This window comes from Triturus cristatus, chromosome 7 (genome assembly GCF_964204655.1).
Source record: "Triturus cristatus chromosome 7, aTriCri1.1, whole genome shotgun sequence".
Lineage (NCBI taxonomy): Eukaryota > Metazoa > Chordata > Amphibia > Caudata > Salamandridae > Triturus > Triturus cristatus.
This window is the reverse complement of record NC_140590.1, coordinates 1,880,080,297-1,880,104,566: the sequence shown is the minus strand read 5'-3', so window position 1 is coordinate 1,880,104,566 and position 24,270 is coordinate 1,880,080,297. Positions and strand designations below refer to the sequence as shown.

The 24,270-nt window shown below is 49.7% G+C and overlaps 1 protein-coding gene across 1 annotated transcript in view; it reads right to left on the bottom strand.

Moving 5' to 3' along the window:
* CASP2 (caspase 2) overlaps positions 1 to 24,270 on the bottom strand; it is a 338,496-nt gene that overhangs the window by 304,447 nt on the left and 9,779 nt on the right. The window contains exons 2-3 of the mRNA XM_085620348.1: positions 3,226 to 3,370; positions 2,959 to 3,126 (exon numbers count right to left, since the gene is read on the bottom strand). Coding sequence (XP_085476474.1) covers positions 2,959 to 3,126; positions 3,226 to 3,369 — 312 coding nt within the window. The 5' untranslated portion in view covers position 3,370. The remainder of the gene's footprint in view (positions 1 to 2,958; positions 3,127 to 3,225; positions 3,371 to 24,270) is intronic.

Here is a 24,270-nt window from a genome sequence, read left to right as displayed (position 1 = left end):
CTTCCTGGGACCTGCTGGCGCTGCCGCGGCCCGTTGTAACGACCATAATCACCGGGACCTGCTGGCGCTGCCGCGGCCCGTACCACCTAACCACCAAGCTCGAGGATTGTGAGCTCATCATCTCATCCGAACTACCTGACTGGTAAACAGACTGTCCCGCTACCCCCTTTCCTACCTTGCGAGACTCGAATCGAGGGGACCCCTGAGTCCAGACCTCCTTGTACCATTCAACCGTACCTTAAGAAGTGCTTATAAAGAACACTGAACCTTATCCGTGTGTGGTATCTGTCTGTGGGGGGGAAGTTACTTGTCTGTACGATCGCTGGAGACGGTTCTCCCCGGAGACCTCTCCTCCTGACCCCGGCCGACCCTCCCGGTCCGTCTACCTTTTCTAACACCTTCCTAATGTCACACTGCACCCTTCCTGATCCAATACTGCTCCACACTGCACCCTTCCTGATCCTGCGCGGCTCCACACTGCACCCTTCCAGATCCTGCGTGGCTCCACACTGCACCCTTCCTGATCCTGCGCTGCTTGACACTGCACCCTTCCTGATGTCACACTGCACCCTTCCTGATCCAATGCTGCTCCACACTGCACCCTTCCTGATCCTGCGCGGCTCCACACTGCACCCTTCCAGATCCTGCGTGGCTCCACACTGCACTCTTCCTGATCCTGCGCGGCTTCACACTGCACCCTTCCTGATCCTACGCGGCTCCACACTGCACCCTTCCAGATCCTGCGCTGCTCCACACTGCACCCTTCCAGATCCTGCGCGGCTCCACACTGCACCCTTCCTGATCCTACGCGGCTCCACCCTTCCTGATCCTGCGCGGCTCCACACTGCACTCTTCCTGATTCTGCGCTGCTCCACACTGCACCCTTCCTGATCCTGTGCTGCTCCACACTGCACCCTTCCTGATCCTGCGCTCCTCCACACTGCACCCTTCCTGATTCTGTGTGACTCCACACTGTACCCTTCCTGATCCTGCGCTGCTCCACACTGCACCCTTCCTGATCCTGCGTGGCTCCACACTGCACCCTTCCTGATCCTGCGCGGTCCACCCTGCACCCTTCCTGATCCTGTGCTCCTGCACCCTTCCAGATACTGCGCTGCTCCACACTGCACCCTTCCTGACCCTGCGCTGCTCCACATTGCACCCCTGCTGATCCTGCGCTGCTCCATACTGCACCCCTCCAGTTCCTGCGCGGCTCCACACTGCACCCTTCCACATCCTGCGCGGCTCCACACTGCACCCTTCCAGATCCTGTGCGGCTCCACACTGCACCCTTCCTGATCCTGCGCTGCTCCACACTTCACCCTTCCTGAGCCTACGCTGCTACACACTGCACCCTTACTGATCCTGCGGGGCACCACACTGCACGTTTCCTGATCCTGCGCTGCTCAACACTGCACCCTTCCTGATCCTGACCTGCTCCACACTGCACCCTTCCTGCTCCACACTGCACCCCTCCAGATCCTGCGTTGCTCCACACTGCACCCTTCCAGATCCTGCACAGCTCCACACTGCACCCTTCCTGATCCTGCGTGGCTCTACACTGCACCCTTCCTGATCCTGCGCTGCTCCACACTGCACCCTTCCTGATCCTGCGCTGCTCCACAATGCACCCTTCCTGCGCTGCTCCACACTGCACCCTTCCTGATCCTACGCTGCTCCACACTGCACCCTTTCTGATCCTGCGCTGTTCCACACTGCACCCTTCCTGATCCTGCGCGGCTCCACACTGCACCCTTCCTGATCCTGCGCGGCTCCACACTGCACCCTTCCTGATCCTGCGCGGCTCCACACTGCACCCTTCCTGATCCTGCGCTGCTCCACAATGCACCCTTCCTGCGCTGCTCCACACTGCACCCTTCCTGATCCTGCGCTGCTCCACACTGCACCCTTTCTGATCCTGCGTGGCTCCACACTGCACCCTTCCTGATCCTGCGCTGCTCCACACTGCACCCTTCCTGATCCTGCGCTGCTCTACACTGCACCCTTCCGGATCCTGCGCTGCTCCACACTGCACCCTTCCTGATCTCACACTGCACCCTTCCTGATCCTGCGCAGCTCCACACTGCACCCTTCCTGATCCTACGCGGCTCCCCACTGCACCCTTCCTGATCCTGTGTGGCTCCACACTGCACCCTTCCTGATCCTGAGCGGCTCCACACTGCACCCTTCCTGATCCATTGCTGCTCCACACTGCACCCTTCCTGATCCAATGCTGCTCCACACTGCACCCTTCCTGATCCTGCACTGCTCCACAATGCACCCTTCCTGCACTGCTCCACAATGCACCCTTCCTGCGCTGCTCCACACTGCACCCTTCCTGATCCTACGCTGCTCCACACTGCACCCTTTCTGATCCTGCCCTGCTCCACACTGCACCCTTCCTGATCCTGCACGGCTCCACACTGCACCCTTCCTGATCCTGCGCGGCTCCACACTGCACCCTTCTTGATCCTGCGCTGCTCCACACTGCACCCTTCCAAATCCTGCGTGGCTCCACACTGCACCCTTACTGATCCTGCGCTGCTCCACACTGCACCCTTCCTGATCCTGCGCTGCTCCACACTGCACCCTTCCTGATCCTGCGCTGCTCCACACTGCACCCTTCCTGATCCTGCGCTGCTCCACACTGCACCCTTCCTGATCCTGCGCTGCTCTACACTGCACCCTTCCTGATCCTGCGCGGCTCCAAACTGCACCCTTCCTGATCCTGCGCGGCTCCACACTGCACCCTTCCAGATCCTGCGCTGCTCCACACTGCACCCTTCCAGATCCTGCGCTGCTCCACACTTCACCCCTATAGATCCTGCGCGGCTCCACACTGCACCCTTCATGATCCTGCGCGGCTCCACACTGCACTCTTCCAGATCCTGTGCTGCTCCACACTGCACCCTTCCAGATCTGGTCCCTCAGAGCCTTTCTTGGTGCCCAGCTCCTCACCCTCATGCTGTGCTCTTCTTGGTTGCAGATGGCATTCTGCAGAAGCTGCTTCAGGTGCCCCTGCTTGGTCTCGTGCAGCGCTTCACAGAAGACTTCAAAAGCCCGGGGTCCGCGCTTCGGCAGGAGGTTCAGAAGCTCAATGTTCTGCTTGAAACTCCCACTCTTGGCCTGGAGCATGAAAAAGGATGCATTTGTAATAAACATCCACATCTTACGATGACTATGGAGTATCAGCTAGGAGCCCCCAGCACTCCACTGCTTGCGTACCTCAATGGCTTCCCTCATGACCATGGTGATGACATCTTCTTCTACCAGAAACTCCAGGAGTTCATCCAGTTCCAGCTGCTTGGCCAGGGACACTCGGTTCTTCTTCAAGGCCTGCTGGTGGGCGTCCTGCATGCCCCCCAGCATCCTGCGGGAAAGACACAGGTATTCAGCATGGGTACCAGCTCAAACTGTGGTAAATACTCATAAGCTGTCCAGCACCAGAGAAGGACCTTACAGATTCACAAAATCCTAGGCTGCACTGGAGAGTCTTCAGCATGGATATCACCTCCCATGGCCTCAAATGAGGAGGATTCTCACCAGAGACCCTGTCCCATCCCCAACAGATTCAAGTGCTTACACCAGCCACAGCCCGAAGGAGGACCGTCACTATGTTTCTCCTCACACACAAGTGCTTACACCAGCCCCAGCCCGAAGGAGGACCTTCGCTATGTTTCTCCTCGCACACAAGTGCTTACACCAGCCCCAGCCCGAAGGAGGACCTTCGCTATGTTTCTCCTTGCACACAAGTGCTTACACCAGCCCCAGCCCGAAGGAGCACCTTCGCTATGTTTCTCCTCGCATATAAGTGCTTTCACCAGCCCCAGCCCGAAGGAGGACCTTCGCTATGTTTCTCCTCGCACACAAGTGCTTACACCAGCCCCAGCCCAAAGGAGCACCTTCGCTATGTTTCTCCTCGCATATAAGTGCTTACACCAGCCCCAGCCCAAAGGAGGACCTTCGCTATGTTTCTCCTCGCATACAAGTGCTTACACCAGCCCCAGCCCGAAGGAGTACCTTTGCTATGTTTCTCCTTGCATACAAGTGCTTACACCAGCCCCAGCCCAAAGGAGGGCCCCTATGTTTCTCCTCGCACACAAGTGCTTACACCAGCCGCAGTCCGAAGGAGAAGAACAAATGTTACTTACCTGTAAACTGTGGTTCTCCAGTATTGGTGTCTTTCATAGATTCACATGCTTGAATATTCCCCGTCGTGGAAGTGGGAGTCCCACGGTACATAAAAAAGCAATTAGTCTCATGTATCTAGATACGTACATAAACCATATGGGAGTCGAATACATGTCTAAATAAACTTTATAAGTTCAAAATAACATATCAAGTCAAAAGTACCATAGGATAACATTGACACATAGGAAAGCATTGAGAACAAAGAATCACTTTACTGACATATCCATGTCGTTTTTATAGTCCAAACTCTAGCCAATCAGGCGCAAGCACCCTCTAGAAGCTTCTCCTCAGAGGCTCAGGCCCTCAGATTTTCGTAGCACAAGAGTGACAAAAGAGTCTAATGAGGAGAAGAGAGCCTCTGAGGGGAGGAGGGTGGGTCGCATGTGAATCTATGAAAGACACCAATACTGGAGAACCACAGTTTACAGGTACGTAACATTTGTTCTTCTCCAGTATTGGGGTGTCTTACATAGATTCACATGCTTGAATAGAATAGTGAGCAGTACTCTGCAGCCTGAAGAGGCCGTATCAACGTTGCATGAAATACAATGACATTGCATGATAAAAATACGCAGCTGATAACAACCCAAGGAGGAGGGAAGTAACAGAGGCTCACCTTATTTGAAGAGATTCCGAAGAACTGCTTGGCCCACAGCCGTATCCGCTTCATTGATTGCATCCAGGCAGTAGTGCCTCGTGAAAGTGTGCCTGCTGGACCATGTAGCTGCTCGGCAAATCTGATGGATGGGCACACCAGCGAATAAAGCAGTGGAGGAGGACATTGCTCTCGTAGAATGCGCCCTCACTCCAGAAGAAAGAGGCTTGCCAGCCTTCTGATGGCAGAAAGATATCGCTGAAGAAATCCAACGTGCAATTGTTGGTTTGGTAACAGAATGTCCCTTACTGGTTTGTCTGTAGGCAATGAACAGTTGATCAGACTTGCGAAAGGGCGCCGTTCTGCTGATGTAAAACTGGAGACACCTCTTTAAGTCCAAAGAGTGTAGACTCTGTTCCGCTGGAGATTGCGGATGAGGAAAACATGTTTTTAAAATTACGGGTTCATTAAGATGAAAATCGGACGGCACCTTTGGCATGAAAGCTGGGTTAGTGCGGAGGATAACACAGTCCGATTTAAATTGAAGAAAAGAAGGTTGGATTGTAAAGGCGTGAATGTCACTGACTGCGAGAGGAAGTCAGTGCAAGCAGGAGGGCGACCTTCCATGTTAAAAATTTGAAATCCGCTGAATGGATTGGCTCAAAGGGCGCCTTCATAAGCTGCGCCAATACGATGTTAAGACGCCACGTGGGCGGAGGACGCCGAATGGGCGGGAACATCCGGAGCAGCCGTTTAAAGAATTGCTGAATTACTCTAGATGAATAGAGAGAGGAAGAGCCGTCCTGACGAAAGCGAGAGATTGCCGCTAGAAAGACCTTTAAGGTGGAGTGAGACAGTCCTGACTGTGCCAACTGCAGAAAGAAAGGCAGAGTCTGCGCCGGGGAGGCATGCACTGGGTGGATGTGAACAGACGAACACCAGTGACAGAAGCGATTCCACTTTAGCTTGTAGGTCTTCACCGTGGAAGGCGCCCGAGCCCTGGCCAGAACTTCCCTGCAGGCAGGTGGAATGTTCAAGTGAGCAAATTCAAGGTGCTCAGGTTCCAAGCAGACAATTTGAGTGAACTGGGATTTGGATGGCAGATCCGACCGTTGTTCATTGTTAGAAGGTTCGGCCGAGGGCGAAGAAGGATAGGCTCGCACTGAGAGAGGAGCAGCAGCTCCGAAAACCATGCCTGCCGAGGCCACCGTGGAGCAATCAGGAGAATGTGGCACGGTTCTCTCCACATTTTCCACAACACTCGAGAATTCAGAGGGATCGGCGGAAAAGCGTAAGCAAATATCTTGCACCAGTCCATCGAAAGGGCATTTCCGCGCGACCCTCTGTGGGGAAGCCGCCTTGCGTAAGACTGGCATTTGCTGTTCTGTGGAGTTGCAAAGAGATCGAGGTTCAGGTGACCCCAAAGGCTGAAGACAAAGTCTAGAGTCGGCTGGTGCAACTCCTACTCGTGGGTTGATGACGTTGACCGAATGAGTGCGTCTGCGAGAATGTTGGAAATGCCAGGCAGGTGGACGGCAGTGAGTGTGATCCGATGGAGCATGGCCCAATCCCAGATCTTCTGAGCCAGCTGGGAAAGCAGTGGAGATCTTGTCCCACCCTGCTTGTTCAGGTAGTGCATGCTGGTGGTGTTGTCCGTCTGAATGAGCACTGATTCCCCTTGAAGCTGGAGCCGGAAGGATTTGAGCGCAAGGAAAATTGCTATCAGTTCCAGTCTGTTGATGTGCCAAGAACGTCAAGACAGAGTCCATTTGCCCTTGATGGACAGATCTTGAAGGTGTCCGCCCCACCCTTCCAGGGAGGCATCCGTGGTAAGAACGAGTTCCGGGGCTGTCGCCAGAAAAGAAGTTCCAGCTGCGATGTTGCGAGGATGTGTCCACCAGTGCAGAGCTTGAGCCATGCGAGCGGTTACGAAGATCCGGTCGCTGAAAGAACCGGAGACCTGACGCCATTGCTTGTCTAGTTCCTCTTGAATGGGACGACTCTTCAGTCTGCAATGTGGGATCAAAGAAATGCATGAGGACGCCATCCCCAGAAAGGACTTCAATATGCGGACTGAAACGGACCGCTTTGATCTGATGGAAGCTGCGAGCTGCAGGATCCGTGTTTGCCGATCGGCGGATGCGAAAGCCATGGCCATGGAGGTATTGATGGTAGCGCCGAGGAACGTTCTGTGCAGAGCTGGCGTGAGCTGAGATTTCTGTATGTTGACCGACAGTCCCAGAGAGTGGAACAAAGTCCGACAATACTGAGTATCTAGGGATGCTTGGTGGGAGGACTGAGACTTGAGGAGACAATCGTCCAAATATGGGAATATTTGGATGCCTCGCAACCGCAAATGGGCCATCACCAGGGCAAGGACTTTCGTGAAGACTCGAGGAGCTGAGCGAAGCCCGAAGGGCAGAACCTTGAATTGAATGTCCCTGTGGCCTACACGGAAGCGTAGGTATTTCCTGTGGCGTGGTAAAATTGGCACGTGGAAATAAGCGTCCTGAAGATTGATTGTTGTCATGAAGTCGTCCTGAGAAAGGAACTGAAGAATGTCCCTCAGCGTGAGCATGCGGAATGATTGGTCTTTCAGAAACTTGTTGAGGGACCTCAGGTCAAGGATAGGGCGCCACTCCCCAAATTTCTTTAATACGAGGAAAAAACGGGAATAGAAGCCTAGCCCCTTCTGTGTTTTCGGAACCACTTTGATGGCCCCTTTCTTGAGCATAATGCTGATCTGATGGGAAAGCTCTTTGAGATGAGCGGGTGGAGGACCGGATGGAGGGGTGTTGTGAGGGAACTTGACAAATTCGAGGGCATGGCCCTTCGAAAAGATATCCAACACCCAACGGTCTGAAGTGATCAATGACCAATTTGAAAAGAATTGGCAGATCCGTCCTCCAACTCGGGATGAGGGGGGGGCTGAGGGGAGGGGGACATAAACAAAGAGAGTCATTGTTTTTTGGAGGAGCTCCCCCTATAGTTGGACTTGCCTCTGTAGGATTTACCAGTCTGTTGTCTGTAAGACTGAGTTTTGGGATGAAAAACGTTGGTGTCCTTGGCTGTAGGAGCGGTACTGGGTGGAATTACCACGAAAGGAAGAGGTGGTGCTGCGTCCGCCAGCACCCCGAAAAGGCTGCCTTCTAAACTGGAGCGTGCCGAGGGAACGAGCCGTCTCAGTGTCCTTCTTGATTGTTTGGAGGGCCTCGTCCACATGTTGTCCAAACAAGGACTCCCCATCAAAGGGCATATCGAGAATCTTTGCCTGGACTTCTTGACAAAAAGAAGTGGAACAAAGCCAGCCTTGCCTCCTTAAAACAGCTGCTCCAGCCAGCTGTCGAAAACCAGTGGAGGCAAGGTCTACAGAGCAATCAATAATCTCTGAAGAAGCTCTTTCACCTTCTTGCAAGATTTTGAGGGCGTCCGCTCTAGAGGGCTCTGGAATGAGCTTAACGAAAGCCTCCATGTCCGACCACATTTGGCGATCGTAACGGCCCAAGATGGCCAAAGAATTCGCCGCCCGTACTGTTGTGGAAGCCATGGTAGAGAACTTCTTCCCTATGGCGTCCAGGCGACGGCCATCACGGTCAGGTGGAGAGGAAAGTGGAGACGAGGGATTCTTCGAGCGACGTTGTGCCGCCTGGGTGATGACTGAATCCGGCTTAGGCTGGGACACCAAGCAAGCGGGAAAAGAGTCCGGGGCCTTGTACTTTTTCTCCAACCTCGGAAGAACTGCCAGGATTGAATTTGGTGTTTTCATTAGCTTAATCCCTTCATTCCAAATAACGTCAATTATGGGCACGGCCCAAACTTGTTTCTGTGGTTGTGATTTGAAGTCATACAGAAAGCAATGCTCCTCTCTCATGATCATGGGGAGATGAAATCGCTGTGCCGCTCTTTCCATCACCTGATGGAAGCCTGCAATGTCAACAGGTGGAGAGTTCACTGGCGACTTTGGAGGCGAAGAAGGCAAATTTATTTGATAATCATCCCAGTCGGCCATGGTGTCGTCGTCATCGCCCTGGAGCTCTCCATCTTCCGTATCCTGAAGAACGTCACCGTCACCCTCTGCAGGGGGCACGAGTGAAGGGGTGGATGGCGTTGGCTCCGCCGGCACTGGAGGAGGATTCGGAAAGTTTGATGGTGTGTCACGTGGAGAACTGTGAGATGAAGGTGGAAAACGGCGGTTGTAATCCTCCAACATAAATTGGAGGTTGGAGATGAGAGACAAAGGAAGCTGTGCCATTGGGACCTGTTTAGGAGGATCCTGTTCCTCTTCCTGATAGCAATAATCTTCCAGATTCTCGTCTTCGAAATCCTGACATTTGATGAAGAGTTCAGAAGGACTCCGAGCAGCCCGGAAAGTGGAATGAATGTCCTCATCAGAAGCAGAGTCATCCTCGTTGCCAGAGGGAAACAACTGTTGCGGTGGCTGAGTGGCCGGTGGCATAGGAACGGAGTCCAAAACAGCGTGACGACGCTGAAGCAAGGATTCGTCAACAGGAGCAGATGTTGGCGTAGACAACGGCACCAGAGGCAGAGATGCGAAGGTTGAAACCACCGTCGACGAGGCCACCCCCGACGAGGCCACCGTCGACGAAGCCATCGTCGACGAAGCCACCGTCGACGAGGCCACCCCCAACGAGGCCACCGTCGACGAAGCTGCCGTCGACGAAGATTTAATCATCGACGCCGACGACTTCTTCTTTTTCATCGTCGATGAAGATTTGGACGTCGACGGGATAAAGGAATCGTCGACGAGACAGCCTTCAATGAAACACATACCACTGTCGACGGAGAGTACGTCGACGAAGCCGTTGTTGACGACATAGGGAATCTGCTTGAAACCGTCGTCGACGAGGTTGAAGAAGCAGCAGATTTCGTCGACGACGAGCCCGTCGACGGTTTGGCACGTTTTTTAGCAGAAACATGCGCTGAAGGAGTCACAGACGCCTGAGAGTAAGATCTCGGGGGCGTTGACGTAGTAGCAGAATGTACTGGCACTTTAGAAACTCCCAAAGGGTGAAGCTTTCTCTTTTTTAGAAAGGGAGAGGGCAAGTCCTGTACACTACTACGCTTGGAGGAGACTCCGGTGCGAGCAGAAGCCACACTTTCCACCTCAGAGAGAGGATTATCTTCGTCCTTCAATTTTTGGAGCCACAACAGGAGGCGACCCTCCCTGTCCTTTAGAGTCTTCTGTGAGAAAGTTCTACAGATTTTACAGTTGCCCACCTTATGGTTGGGATAAAGGCAGTAAATACATTTTTCATGAGGGTCCTCAGAAAAAAGTCTTAACTTCCCACAAGAAGCACAGGGACGAAAAAGAGACTTCTTACTTGAAGACATGAGGAGAAATTGAGGAAAAATCCAAACCAGAGTAATAAACTGAGCAGAGCTCAGGGAGACTCCCTTCACACGACGTGCGGTAGAAAATCTGAGGGCCTGAGCCTCTGAGGAGAAGGTTCTAGAGGGTGCTTGCGCCTGATTGGCTAGAGTTTGGACTATTAAAAACGACATGGATATGTCAGAAAAAGTGATTATTTGTTCTCAATGCTTTCCTATGTGTCAATGTTATCCTATGGTACTTTTGACTTGATATGTTATTTTGAACTTATAAAGTTTATTTAGACATGCATTTTATTCTTATATGGTTTATGTACGTATCTAGATACATGAGACTTATTGCTTTTTTATGTACCGTGGGACTCCCACTTCGACGACGGGGAATATTCAAGCATGTGAATCTATGAAAGACACCCCAATACTGGAGAACCTTCGCTATGTTTCTCCTCGCATATAAGTGCAGGGCTCGACAAATCCACTCGACCGCTCGCATTTGCGAGGTAAATTTTATGAGGTCGAGCTATTTTTAGGTCCTACTCGCCCTTTCTGGCGAGTAGGAAAAGATACTAACTTTTGTCCTCCGTCTTTGAAAACTGAGCAAATGTGACAAGATAACAAGATTTAAAGGCCTTTTTATTGCTCACAAAGCAAATGAGCAATAAAAATGCCTTTAAATCTTGTTATCTTGTCACTTTTGCTCCGCTTTCAGAGACGGAGGTAAAGTAGGTCACTGTTAGGGCGAGGAGATTTTTCAAGGTACTAGTCCTGCAGGACTAGTACCATTTTTCAGATTTTTCGAGCCCTGAAGTGCTTACACCAGCCCCAGCTCGAAGGAGGACCTTTGCTGTTTCTCCTCGCATACAAGTGCTTATAACATCCCCAGCCCATGGTAGGTTATTTAGAATGGCCCAGTCTGCTGCAGATTCAGGTGCTTACACCAACCATCTATGGAGGATATTCAGCAAGGATCCCATCCCATCTCCGAGAGATTCAAGAGCTTACAACAACCAGCATAGATCCCACCTGTGAAATATTAACGTGCTTAGAACATTCGCAGCCCCAGAGAAGATCTTCAGCATGGGTAACATCTTGCACAGCATTCAAGTGTTTACAAACTTGCCAGCCTAGGAGATGGATTTTCAGCATGGACCTCATCCCTTCTCCGAGAGATTCAAGAGCATACACCAACCCTGGCCCATAGAAGGGTATTCAGCATCGATCCTATGTCCTGCAGATTCAAGTGCTCAGACAAGCCTCGGCCCATGGGATGGTATTCAGCATGGATCCCATCTGCAATACATTCAAGTGCTTAAAACTACCCCTGGCACATGGAAGGGTCTTCACAACTAAGTACTTACAACATCCACACCTGAGAATAGTTTCTTCAGCATGAATCCTATCCCATCTCCGAGAGATGGGAGTGCTGTCAACACACCCTGCCTATGGGATCCCATGTCCTGCAGATTCAAGAGCTTAGACAACCCTCAGCCTTTGGGAGGATATTCAAGCAGCAAGATGTGGGAGGATGTTCGGCATCAATCCCATCTCCTCCAGATTCAAGTGCTTACAACATCCTCTGGCCCGTGAAAGGGTTTTCAGCATGGAGATCATCTGCCACAGCAAATAATTACTTACAACATCCACAGCTGAGAATAGGTTCTTCAGCACGAATCCTAGTCCATCTCTGGGAGATTCAAGTGCTTTCAACACACCCTGCCCTTGGGAGGATAGTCAGCATCGATCTCATGTTCTGCAGGTTCAACTGCTTAGACAAACCCATCTCAAAGGAGGATCTTCAACATGGATCCCATCCCCGAGAGATTCAAGAGCTTACACCAACTCTGGCTCACAGAACCATCTTCAGCATGGATCCTATCCCGTGTCCTGGAGATTCAAGAGCTTACACCAGCTCTGGAACACGGGAGGATCTTCAGCATGGATCCCATCCTGTCTCCTACAGATTCAAAAGCTTACAGTAACTCTGGCTCAGGGGAGGATTGTCAGAATGGATCCCATTCCATCTGCTACAGATTCAAGAGCTTACACCAACTATGGCTCACGGGGGGATCATCAGAACTTATCCCATCCTGTCTCCTACAGACTTGAGCACTTGCACCAATCCTAGCCCAAGAGAGCATCTTCAGCATGGATCCCATCCTGTCTCCTACAGATTCAAGAGCTTACACCAACTCTGGCTCTCGGGACAATCTTCAGCATAGATCCCATGTCCTACAGATTTGAGAGCTTACACCAACCCTAGCCCAAGGGAGGATCGTCAGCATAGGTCCCGTCCCATCCCATCTCCTAGAGATTCAAGAGTTCAAGTGAACTTTGGCTCACAGGAGGATCATCAGGATGGATCCCATCCCGAGTCCTACAGATTCAAGAGCTTACACCAACTCTGGCTCAGGGGAGGATTGTCAGCATGGATTCCATCCCATCTCTTACAGATTCAAGAGCTTACACCAACTCTGGCTCAGGGGAGGATAATCAGCATGGATCCTACCCTGTTTCCTAGTGCTTCAAGAGCTTACATCAACCCCGGCCTCTGGGAGGACCTTCAGCAATGATTCCATCGTTTAGAAATTGAAGAACTTACATCAACTCTGGCTCACGGGAACACCTTAAGCATGGATCCCATCCCCAAGAGATTCAAGAGCTTACACCAAATCTGGCTCACTGAAGGATTGTCAGCATGGATCCAAACCCCGAGAGATTCAAGAACTTACACCAACTCTTGCTCAGGAGAGGATCGTCTGCATGGATCCCATCCCGTGTCCTAGAGATTCAAGAGCTAACACCAACTTTAGCTCCGAGGAGGATCGTCAGCATGGATCCTATCCCATCCCCTGGCGATTCAAGAGCTAACACCAACTCTAGCTCCGAGGAGGATCGTCAGCATGGATCATATCCCGTCTCCTACAGATTCAAGAGCTAACACCAACTCTAGCTCAGAGGAGGATGTTTAGAATGGATTCCATCCCCTGGAGATTCAAGAGCTTACACCAAGTCTGGCTCACAGAAGGATTGTCAGCATGGATCCAAACCCCAAGAGATTCAAGAACTTACACCAACTCTTGCCTCTGGGAGGATCTTCAGCATGATTTCCATCCCTTACAGATTCAAGAACATACATCAACTCTGGCTCACAGGAGGATCATCTGCATGGATCCCATCCCGTATCCTAGAGATTCAAGAGCTAACACCAACCCCTGCCTCTGGGAGGATCTTCAGCATGATTTCCATCCCTTACAGATTCAAGAACATACATCAACTCTGGCTCACGGGAGGATCTTCAGCATGGATCATATGTCCTACAGATTTGAGCGCTTACACCAACCCTAGCCCAAGGGAGGATTGTCTGCATGGATCCCATCCTGTCTCCGAGAGATTCAAGAGCTTACACCAACTCTGGCTCACGGGAGGATCATCAACATGGATCCCATCCCCGAGAGATTAAACAGCTTACACCAACTCCGGCTCACGGGAGGATCATCAGCATGGATCCCATCCCCGAGAGATTAAAGAGCTTACACCAACTCTGGCTCACGGGAGGATCATCAGCATGGATCCCATCCCCGAGAGATTCAAGAGCTTACACTAACTCTGGCTCACAGCAGGATCATCAGCATGGATCCCATCCTGTCTCCTATAGGTTCAAGCATTTAAAACATCCCAAGCCTCAGTGGAGGATGTTCAGAATGGATCTCCTCTCCAGAGATTCAAGTGCTTACAGCATCTCTAGTCCAGGAGGGGGATCTTCAGCATGGATTCCATTGCTTGGAGATTCAAGTGTTTTAAAAATCCCCAGAGAGTTGGAGGACCTTTAGCATGGATCCAGTCTCCCGCAGATTCAAGCCCTTATAACATCCCAAGCCTTACTGGAGGATCTTCAGACTGAATCCTTCACCTACAGATTAAAGGTTTTACAAAGTGCACAGCACATGAAAGGATCTTCAGCATGGATATCATTCTGAGCAGATTCAACGTTTCCAACCAGCTAAACAGTGGGATTGGGGAGGTGGAGGGAGGAAGGGTGGACAGGAAATACAGAAAGATATTTTTGAGGGTGAGGCAAAACGAGGACAAAAGAGTACAGACGAATGAAAGAAAATAAAGGGAGCGGAGAGACTAAGAGGGTCAAAGGGGAGTAGGAAAGTAGGGAGGGAGAAGGGAAGAAGGGGACGGAAGAGGGAGAGAGCTGGAGGAGGAAAAGAAACAGAAAGGAGAGAAAGGAAGTGGAAAAGGAGTAGGAAAATGGGAGTAAATGAAGTGATAGAAACATGGTAGAGAGAGAGGAGGGAAAGAAAGAGTATAAAGGGATATAATGAAGAGAGAAATTGAACAGATAGAGGAAAAGGGGGAGAAGGATGGACTCACGTGAGCCCAGAAAAATACACATAGCTACATAGAATCAACGGGGTCTGTGGTTTTTAAAGTAGGGGTTTGCAGACCTTGCAACCAAGAACACTTTGTTACTGTGTGAGTGAGATGAAGGGCTTGTGATGAGGGGGAGGCTTTGAATTTATCACTGACTAAACAGACCTGGATTCTTTAGGTTCTTGCATGGTGGGGTTCTGAATTAAGACACTTTTAGGCAGAGTCTCACGTGCTGCTGCAGATACTCTGGTCAGAGGTCCATGTGCTGCCGCAGATACTCTGGTCAGAGCGCTGATACTTTGATCAGAGGTCCATGTGCTGCAGTAGATACTTTTGGGTGGAGTCTCACATTCTTCTGCAGATACTTTTGAGCGGAGTCTCACGTGCTGCCACAGATACTTTTGGGCGGAGTCTCAGGTGCTGCATCTGATACTTTGGTGAGAGGTCCATATGCTGCCAAATATACTTTTGGGCGGAGTCTCACATGCCGCTGCTGATACTCTGGTCAGCGGTCAATGTGCTGGAGCAGATACTTTTGGGCGGAGTCTCACGTACTGCGGCTGATAATCTGGTCAGCGGTCCATGGGCTGGAACAGATACTTTTGGGCGGAGTCTCACGTGCTGCAGCTGATACTCTGGTCAGCGGTCCATGTGCTGGAGCAGATACTTTTGGGCGGAGTCTCACGTACTGCAGCTGATACTCTGGTCAGAGGTCCATGTGCTGGAGCAGATACTTTTGGGCGGAGTCTCACGTGCTGCAGCTGATACTCTTGTCAGCGGTCCATGTGCTGGACCAGATACGTTTGGGCAGAGTCTCACGTGCTTCAGCTGATACTCTGGTCAGCGATCCATGGGCTGGAGCAGATACTTTTGGGCGGAGTCTCACGTACTGCAGCTGATACTCTGGTCAGCGATCCATGGGCTGGAGCAGATACTTTTGGGCGGAGTCTCACGTACTGCAGCTGATACTCTGGTCAGCGATCCACGGGCTGGAGCAGATACTTTTGGGCGGAGTCTCAAGTACTGCAGCTGATACTCTGGTCAGCGATCCATGGGCTGGAGCAGATACTTTGGGTGGAGTCTCACGTGCTACAGCTGATACTCTGGTCAGCTTCCATGGGCTGGTTCAGATATTTTTGGGCGGAGTCTCACGTGCTGCTGCTGATACTTTGGTGAGAGATCCTAACAGAAGCAGTCTGGAGAATCAGCTGAAAGCATTTATCCAGGAAAGCAACATGCTCGACCCTCACCAATCTGGAGTCAGCTATTGCTGTAGTACAGTATTGGCTATGCTACAAATAACGGACTACGCTCTCACCGTCTTAGGCTGGTTGAATCCTATACATTAGTTATTTTGGACTCGTCAGCGGCCAACAGATTTCCTAAACAAATTCCAACAGACGAAAATCAGCACGGATGAACACGTACTTGTGCACAATAGATGTCAAATCATTGTACACCTCGATACCACACAACTTGGGAATAGAAGCCATTGAACATACTCTGTTAAACACGGACTTAAGTCCAGATATGCAATTATTCCTGATGGAACTGTTACAATTCACTCTGTTCCAAAGTTATTTTAGATGGAAAGACCAATGGTATTTACAAACGACAGGCACTTCTATGGGCGATTGTGCCGCGCCGGCGTATGCAAATTTGTTTATGGAAAAATTTGAACAAGAAAATATCTTAACCAAACAACCTTGGATTGAACATTGTAAATTTTTACGCTACATAGATGACATGTTCTTAATATGGAATGGCTCAGAAGCTATACTAAATGAAGCATTGACCAACCTCAATGACATCAATGAAAGAATACAATTTACCTAAGATATACAGAAAGAAAAAAATCACGTTCCTGGATGTAGAAATAACTATCATAGAGAACACCTTTGAAACAGACATCTACAGAAAACCCACCGATCACAACACCACCTTACACTATTGGAGTTTTCATCGGGAAACATTGGAACGACACCTACCATACTCCCAAATGCTCAGAGTAAGACAGATAGTATCCAATCAGCAAATTGCGATAAAACGATTAGATGAAATGACAATGATTTAGACAAAGAGGTTATCCAACGCACATACTGGACCAAGCAAAACAAAGATGCCATTCTAAAAAAAGGCAAGAACGTCTACAGAAATCACCCAACTAAGCCTCCAATCGTATAGTGATGGTGTCTAAATATTCCACTGCTAGCAAAAGCGTCAAAAGAATCATAAAACAACTTTGGCCGATACTAGCTTTAGAACCGGACTTCAACCATTTATTCGAAGAACTTCCAATTTTTGCATATACTAGAAACAAGAATATGGGTGAGATGCTGAAATACACCAAAAAGAAAGACCAAGCAACTTTTAAAGGAACCATGGCATGTCACAACGGCAATAACTGCCACAACATAATAACAGGAGCAACCATCTCACATCCTAGAAAAGCCCATAATATCAAACTACATGTTACAGCCACATGTGATACAATGAACACAATGTATTTACTTAAATGCCCCTGCGCACAAGTATACGTCGGAAAAACCAAACGAAAAATCAAAGTAAGAATTAATGAACATAAATCAAACATTGATACGAAGAACATAAAATCAACTGTGGCAAACCATTTCCATGAAAATCACCATAATATTAGTCCGTTAAAATTCTTGATCCTAGAAGTGGTTACAAAAAAAGAGGGTTGCGATAACAGAAAATTCCTCCTCCAGCGTGAAAATCACTGGATAAAAACATTGGACTGTTTGAAACCATACGGCATGAATGAGCGCATAGGATTTGCGTACGATCTGTAGTATACAGAGCTTATGTACATTGACATGTTTGTTTTCTTATTGTGCCCATTAAGAGTTAGAAGTTTTATGATATTGTTTACATATTAATTTTCAATTCACCATCCATGAAATGATTCACTATAGTATCCATCACCCCTTATAGATTATACACTTTACATACACCATTTGGGATCTACACGCATAAAGATTGCAACCACATAGGTTGATAACGGGCTTACACTCACACACATATCGCAACAACCACTCAAAGATGGCCGCCTAACCAAAACCGGATAGTCCTTCATCAATTTCTAAGTCACCCGTTTTAAAACCCGTGAACACCTGCGTGTACACAAAAAGCCGAATCGAGCAAAGACAAGATGACTGGATCGTAAGTCCCTCAATTTCTAATAGCGCACCGTTTTAATCGCTCACTCGTCTTAGATTATGGCCGAGCACTGAAATCCACACGCTCGCTACGCGAAAAAATTGCACCATTATTCACTACCCGCGTTTTTTAATTTTACCACGCATCGCTACGCACATTGTTTAGTCACAGCACGATAACAACTCAAATATATTGACCTTGTTTAAAATATCCAGGCTCTCGTAAAACCAATGTAGATTTGAACTTTTCATTGAATAGACCACATCAATACATACCAGCATGCCCAAAAAAAAATTCAAAACTGTAGCTTACAATAATGCACAACTAATACACTAAGGGCACTCTAACGTGTATCTTTAACTTAACCCCTGCTTTCAAAAGCATATATTTCTGACACCATTTACTCACAACTTAACCCAGATATAGACACAAGCCCCATTAATTTATAAATGTTATACCATCGATCTACAAAGAGCAATCTCTGAGAGACCAACACCTTTGATTAGCATGTGCACAATAATATGGTTGTGATTAACGTGACTGTATGCAATTCACATGCATTACTGTAACGTCAAACTTTATGTAATTTTTGAGTTCCTCATGAAATTATATGTTTGTTGTAGGATTGGTCCCTGATGAAGGGTAAAATACCGGAATGCATTAGATATCCTAGTCCAGTCATTATGATTTAAGGTTTACCGCCATAAATATATAATGCGAAGAACCAATATGAAGCATGAATAAAAGCAAATATTGAACACTACCATTGGATTATCTTTATTTACAACCTGAGGATCTCAATAATTCAAAACGCAAAGTTGTGCCCAGGGGGACACACCCTTTCTAGGATGCGCAGCAACCATTTTTTAGCCAACCAGTCTCGCCACTAAAGATCCTCAATGAACGAGTAGCTCGAGAGCCCAGTTCTATTGTGGTTTCAATCTTATCTCTTAAACCGAGCCCAACAGGTAAAATCACAAACATCCCAACTGCCCCCACCTACTTTAACAAGAAGCCCCCTCAAGGTTACATTCTCTCACCCACCTTTTTCAATTTAAACATGGATCCCCTGACCACTCTCCTGAATAACTCAGGTGCCTCATTCCACCACTTCGCCGACAACACACAATCTTACATGAGTGTCTCTTCACCAGATGACATAACTTCACTGGGAGAGTGATGATGGAGCCACACCTCTTGGGTGACTCGCTATCACCCCAAACTGAAGCCTCAGAAGACTGTATTCCATCTGATCTCACAATGCCGGAGTAGCACTTCCAATCAATCCTGGCTAAATATCACACATTGTCAACTATAAACCCTCAATCATGGATACAGCAAAATCCATAGACTTCACCCTGGGTAAAAATCTCAATCTTAACACCCACAACAATACCAAGGGACAGCGTGCACAAATCATCATCAGACTCAGGGCTTTAAGTGGACCGGGTCTCACCTGTGCTGATGTCAAGAATTCCTGTCATACGAGGGGAGGAAAACGGTAACCAGCGAAAACGGACTACATCTCCCAGGATGCTTAGCGGTTGAGAGGTTATGTAAACAGGAGAGCTGTTACATAACTCAAGGGAAACACGCCCTTATGTAAACAGGAGAGCTGTTACATAACTCAAGGGAAACACGCCCTTATGTAAACAGGAGAGCTGTTACATAACTCAAGGGAAACACGCCCTTATGTAAACAGGTGAGCTGTTACATAACTGAAGGAAAACACGCCCTATAAAGGGAGGAACCGGGAGGTACAACGCTGTCGGATATTGTGTTTACACCGACGTACCTGCTTCGTGAAGAGCAGTGTTCCGGAGTGGTGCTCCAGTAAGGCAAGAACGGAGGTAGGTCGAGGCGTTACTCCCTGGGCCGTGTCTTGCCCCATCGTCACCTGTGAAGGACCCGGAAGCTCTACCGGTCAACCATTGAGCTTCGCTTTTTGACTCGGCTGAGTCCAAGCGCAGTGGCGCTTTTGCTGGTTGGAGTCGTAACTCCCAGCCCGACCAGAGACACAGGGACTGCCAGCTGTAACGCACACCAGGAGGTGTTTGCCGCGTTACAGACTCGGAAGTCCACAGGATCGATCGAGCGGCTGCTCTCGGTTCAGTCTTCTTGCTTGTGATTGGGGTATCGGTGACGCATCACCAGGAGGTGACTCCGCGTCCCGGTGCAGTCTGAGGAAGAGGTTGAGCGGCTGCTCCCTTCAGGTAGAGACCCCGGCTGGGTGTTTCCCTGACTCCTCGATTCTCCCCAACACTCTTCGTGCCCCTCACAGCCTACCGATTGGCATTGTCGGCCATTTCATTTCTGCCCTCTGTTGGCATACGCCGGGATCGGCGTATATGCAGAGGACGGTTAGGACCATCCGTGCTGTGGGCTGGTAACGTACTTAGCCTGGAGGATTCCAGTGACTATAACTTTTGTTTGTTCTTTGTATTTTATTTGCCTTCATTAAAAGAACTAACCCTTCACAAGTGGTTGCGTCCTCATTGTCGTGTCTGTTAAACGATCCTGAGACGTTCAGGGCGTTACAGCTGAGCACCGGCAGTTTTTTAAAAAAGGTCTCGAAAGGGTCTCTATCGGGCTCTGTGTTGTGCCGTGGCACAGGCGGTCCGTTATTTTCCGGACTGCAGTGACAGCAGGCACATGGATGTACACTGCTCACTTCTCACTAGTGGAGAAATTACAGCATGACGCCATGCCAGGTGAGCGTTGTAGGGGAAAGAAAATCCTTTAAAGAGTCATTTTCTCTCTGGATTTCCCTTCTCTTTTTAAAACTCAGGCGCAGCAACATTGTCATGGTGTCACCAGGTCTTTAAGTGGAAGCTTTTTCAATATTATATACAAGCCATAGTTGCTGCTTATTTATCTTATGCAATTGACAAAGCCAATAATCCTGACTTCTTGTAGGTATGATGTTACTTGTATCATATATCTGGATGCAATGACTGAAACAGCAAAATACAAGTCGGGCGGCACAATATGCTAAGTATTTTGGGCTCATATCAGACACCTCCAGTGGATCTGAAAGGGATCAGACTACCCACCAACCCAAAGAACTGTTTCCAATGCCTTCGATGAATGAACCCTTTCCAACTTCTCTGCCCCCCACGGGTGTGCAGGAGAAAAGGGGTGTCAGCGTGACAAATATTTGAGCGACGGTGGGGATAAAGAGGAGAAACCGTTGGAGCCTTTAGAGAATATGGTGGTAGGAAGTAGCACAGCCTGGAAGTGTATGGGGGGTCTGCTGGGGGCCCTGCCTTGAAGCTTCCATCTCTCCCTCGATGTTGCATACTCTCTTGAACCTCATACCCGTTTATGAGGTTACTTAATATATATAGTCTCTAATATAGTATTGTAATGTAATGAAATGAAATGAAAAATTATATTTGTATTGCGTGTAACTACCCGGAGGCCTCGCAGCGCTTTGACTGATTACTGTGGCGGGCTACAGGGTGGGTTAACACGCTTTTGCGAACAGATGAGTTTTCAAAGCTTTTCTGAATGCCATCCGGTTATTATTCTCTCTAAGAGCTAGGGGGAGAGAATTCCAAAGCCTCGCGGCGGTGTGGGAGAAAGAACGGCCGCCCCATCGGGCTTTGTTGATTTTAGTTGTGGTTGCTAGATGCAGTGAACCGGAGCGGAGGGCTCTGGATGGGGCGTAGGGCACGACTAAGGGGAACAGGATGGAAGGGCCTGTTCGGTGGAAGGATTTGTGCACAATGCACATGGCCTTAAACTGTGCTCTAGCAGCCACTGGGTGCCAATGTAGTTCTTTTAGGACTTTCTTGGCTGACTGCCAACGGGGGATGTTGAACAGTAATCGGGCGGCACAGTTTTGCGTGACTTGGAGCCTGTTGGTCACTGCTGCCGGGGCTCCTAGGTATAAAGCATTTCCATAATCCAGGCGGGAGAGTATCAGGGCCTGAACCATGATTCTCCTCGCCTGGAAAGGAAGCAGAGGGAGCACTTTGCAGAGTCCAATCTAAAACTCCAGCACCTCTGGGTAATGCCCGTGCGATATAAAACCGCATAAATATCAGAGAGTGGCTTGAATGGGACCCTGTCAGAGATTGTTTATTTATTTATTATTTATTTATTTTATAGAGCGCGAACCAGACCCGTGAGGGTATCAGAGCGCTTTACAGGATTAAGGGTGGTATACAAAGCGTTGGGAAGGGAGGGATCAATTGGGCAAAATAGGGGATACATAATGCAAGAAAAATACGGACTAAAGTCCCGGCTACATGTGGGAAAGAAATTATAACAGGTAGATACATCATACTAGGTGGGGGGAACCCCTCAGGGCTTGAGGCTACGGGGGGGGCACAGCAGCTCCGGCTGAGGGTGTGGGGTAGGAGTTGGTGGGGTGTTAAGCCTCTTGTTGCTCGGTTGGGTGGGGGCAGTGGGAAGCAGAGACCTGGCTGAGGGTGGTGGGCGGGGTAGGAGTTAGGGGGTGTTACACCTCTTGTAGCACGTGGGGCGAGGAGAAGAGACAGTGGGCATTCCTGCCAAGTACCACGCATCAGGCGTTACACTAACGCATTTCAGTGTGGTGCTGCGCATCACCGCACTGAAATGCATTGTCAAGCATTAACATAGCGCTTCAGCTGTCATGCCGCTAGCGCTACCTACTGTTTAAGTAGAGCTGGAGTGACTGGCAGCACACGGACTGGCGTGCACACACCATTTACAGGCTTGGGGTCTTGGTAGGCCGAGCTAGCAGCAACTGGCTGCTACAATGTATCAATCACTATAGGAGATTGCCAGCTTTGGCGCGGCTCAGGCTGACGGCATCACGTTGAGGTAGCTGTTCAGCAAATCATGGCCGTGCTCCCCTAATCGCATTGCCACGTGGCTCCAGGCTGCAGTAAATAAATGTAAAATTACAATGATGGCCCCGCTGCTAATTGCTGGGGGAGTGAACGTTGCAGTTGGCAGGTCTGGACTTTGAAGAGGCGGGCAGCCAGGCCAGCCTGCCGCAGTAAACCTGAATTGTGGTGGCTCGGATCGCGGCCTTGAGGCCTCCCAAGTAAGTTAGACAGATAGTGCTTGCTACAGAGTGGGTTAAATTCAAGAAAATCATTTGCTTTTTGGCTGCAGTGCAATCCGCTGCCTCAGTGCTGGTCGTCTTTCAGTAAACTGTAGCTCAGAGTTCTTGTGCCCAGGCACGGCTGCAGGCTCGAGGGTGCCAGTGGGCTGGGTGTGACCAAGTGTATGCCTGAGGCTGTCTTGCCCAAAGTGACTGGGGGTGCTTGCTGCTGTCTGCTGCTGTTACTAGAAGAGCTGTACGAGTGTTTCAGAGGAGTCCATACAAGGTTCAGCTCATAGGTGAGACCTAAATAGTGTAAATGAAACGTAATCAACCTCCGAGAGAGTCGGAGCAATTAAACCTGTGCCGGTCGGCGCACCACACATGGAGATTCCAAAGAGGGGATGTTTTCTATCAGAATAAATAACGTACTTGTGAATTGTGAGCACCAATTCATTGTGAGGGTGCAATGTTATAGTTTGTGCTTCCTTTTCTTGTGTGTTGCCGTCATGTCAGGGAACCAAGCCCGCTGCCCCACAACCCAGCCCTACCGGCTGTGTTGCTACATTACTGAGATCCACCAAGGTAGAACTGGACTGAAGCCCTGGGTAGGTTTGCTTTGAACACTCCTGTTAGACCTGTCAGCCCTTTGGGTGGTCCCTCCTCATCATTATTTATTTTGTCCCACTTTTGCCTCAAAACCCTGTTTGAATTTTTCCTTTTTGGGAACCACCAGACTTTTTAGTGTTGCTACAGATTCAGGGAGCCATTTTGGCTACCCCTGAAACTTCTGTCTGAGGGCCTGAAGCACAAAATGGTGGCCTCCTGTGACATCACCAGCATCCACTGGAACCTACCAGCACCTTCCAGAACCTTCCAGGAGATTCCAGAACTGTGTGACAGTTGGAAACCGTTTAGAATGTTGGGAGGATAAGAGAGGCAGTTGGCAGTTGGAGCTGGCAGTTGGCACCTGACTGGTGAAGAGAGAGGAGCACAACAGTGAAGGAGGAAGGAGTGAAGCAGCAGGGGTGGAAACTTGTGCCTGGAGTGGGGTCCATAAACCCACCCTTGATACTTGTCCCTACTGATGGATCCCAGCCTATAGCCCTGTGTGGGAAGAAGACAGAAGAAACTTATCCTAAGGACCTGGACAGCAGGAACAGGCCTTAGAACCAAGAAAACAGCAAGATTCTGACCTGAGAACTGGTTTCCCTGGAGTCCGGCGTCGAGTAGCCTGAGACCTGGAGCCCGAGGTGGAGAAGCGGCGCTGACTGAAGTAGCAGACGTCGTACCCGGAGCCGCCTGAGGTCGTGAGAGGGCGCCGACGGAGGTCGTGAGGAATACCAGAGGTCGAGGAGGAAGTGAACCGAGGTCGAGCGAGCGGCGTCATCGGAGGAGTGAAGTCCGCCCTCCGGAGTCGTCGGAGACCGAGGTAGAGGAGCACCGGAGGTCGGGAGTGAGGATCGCACTCCGGAGTCGCCCGGAACCTGTGAGGAAGAGCACCGGAGGTCGGGGGTGAGGATCGCACCCCGGAGTC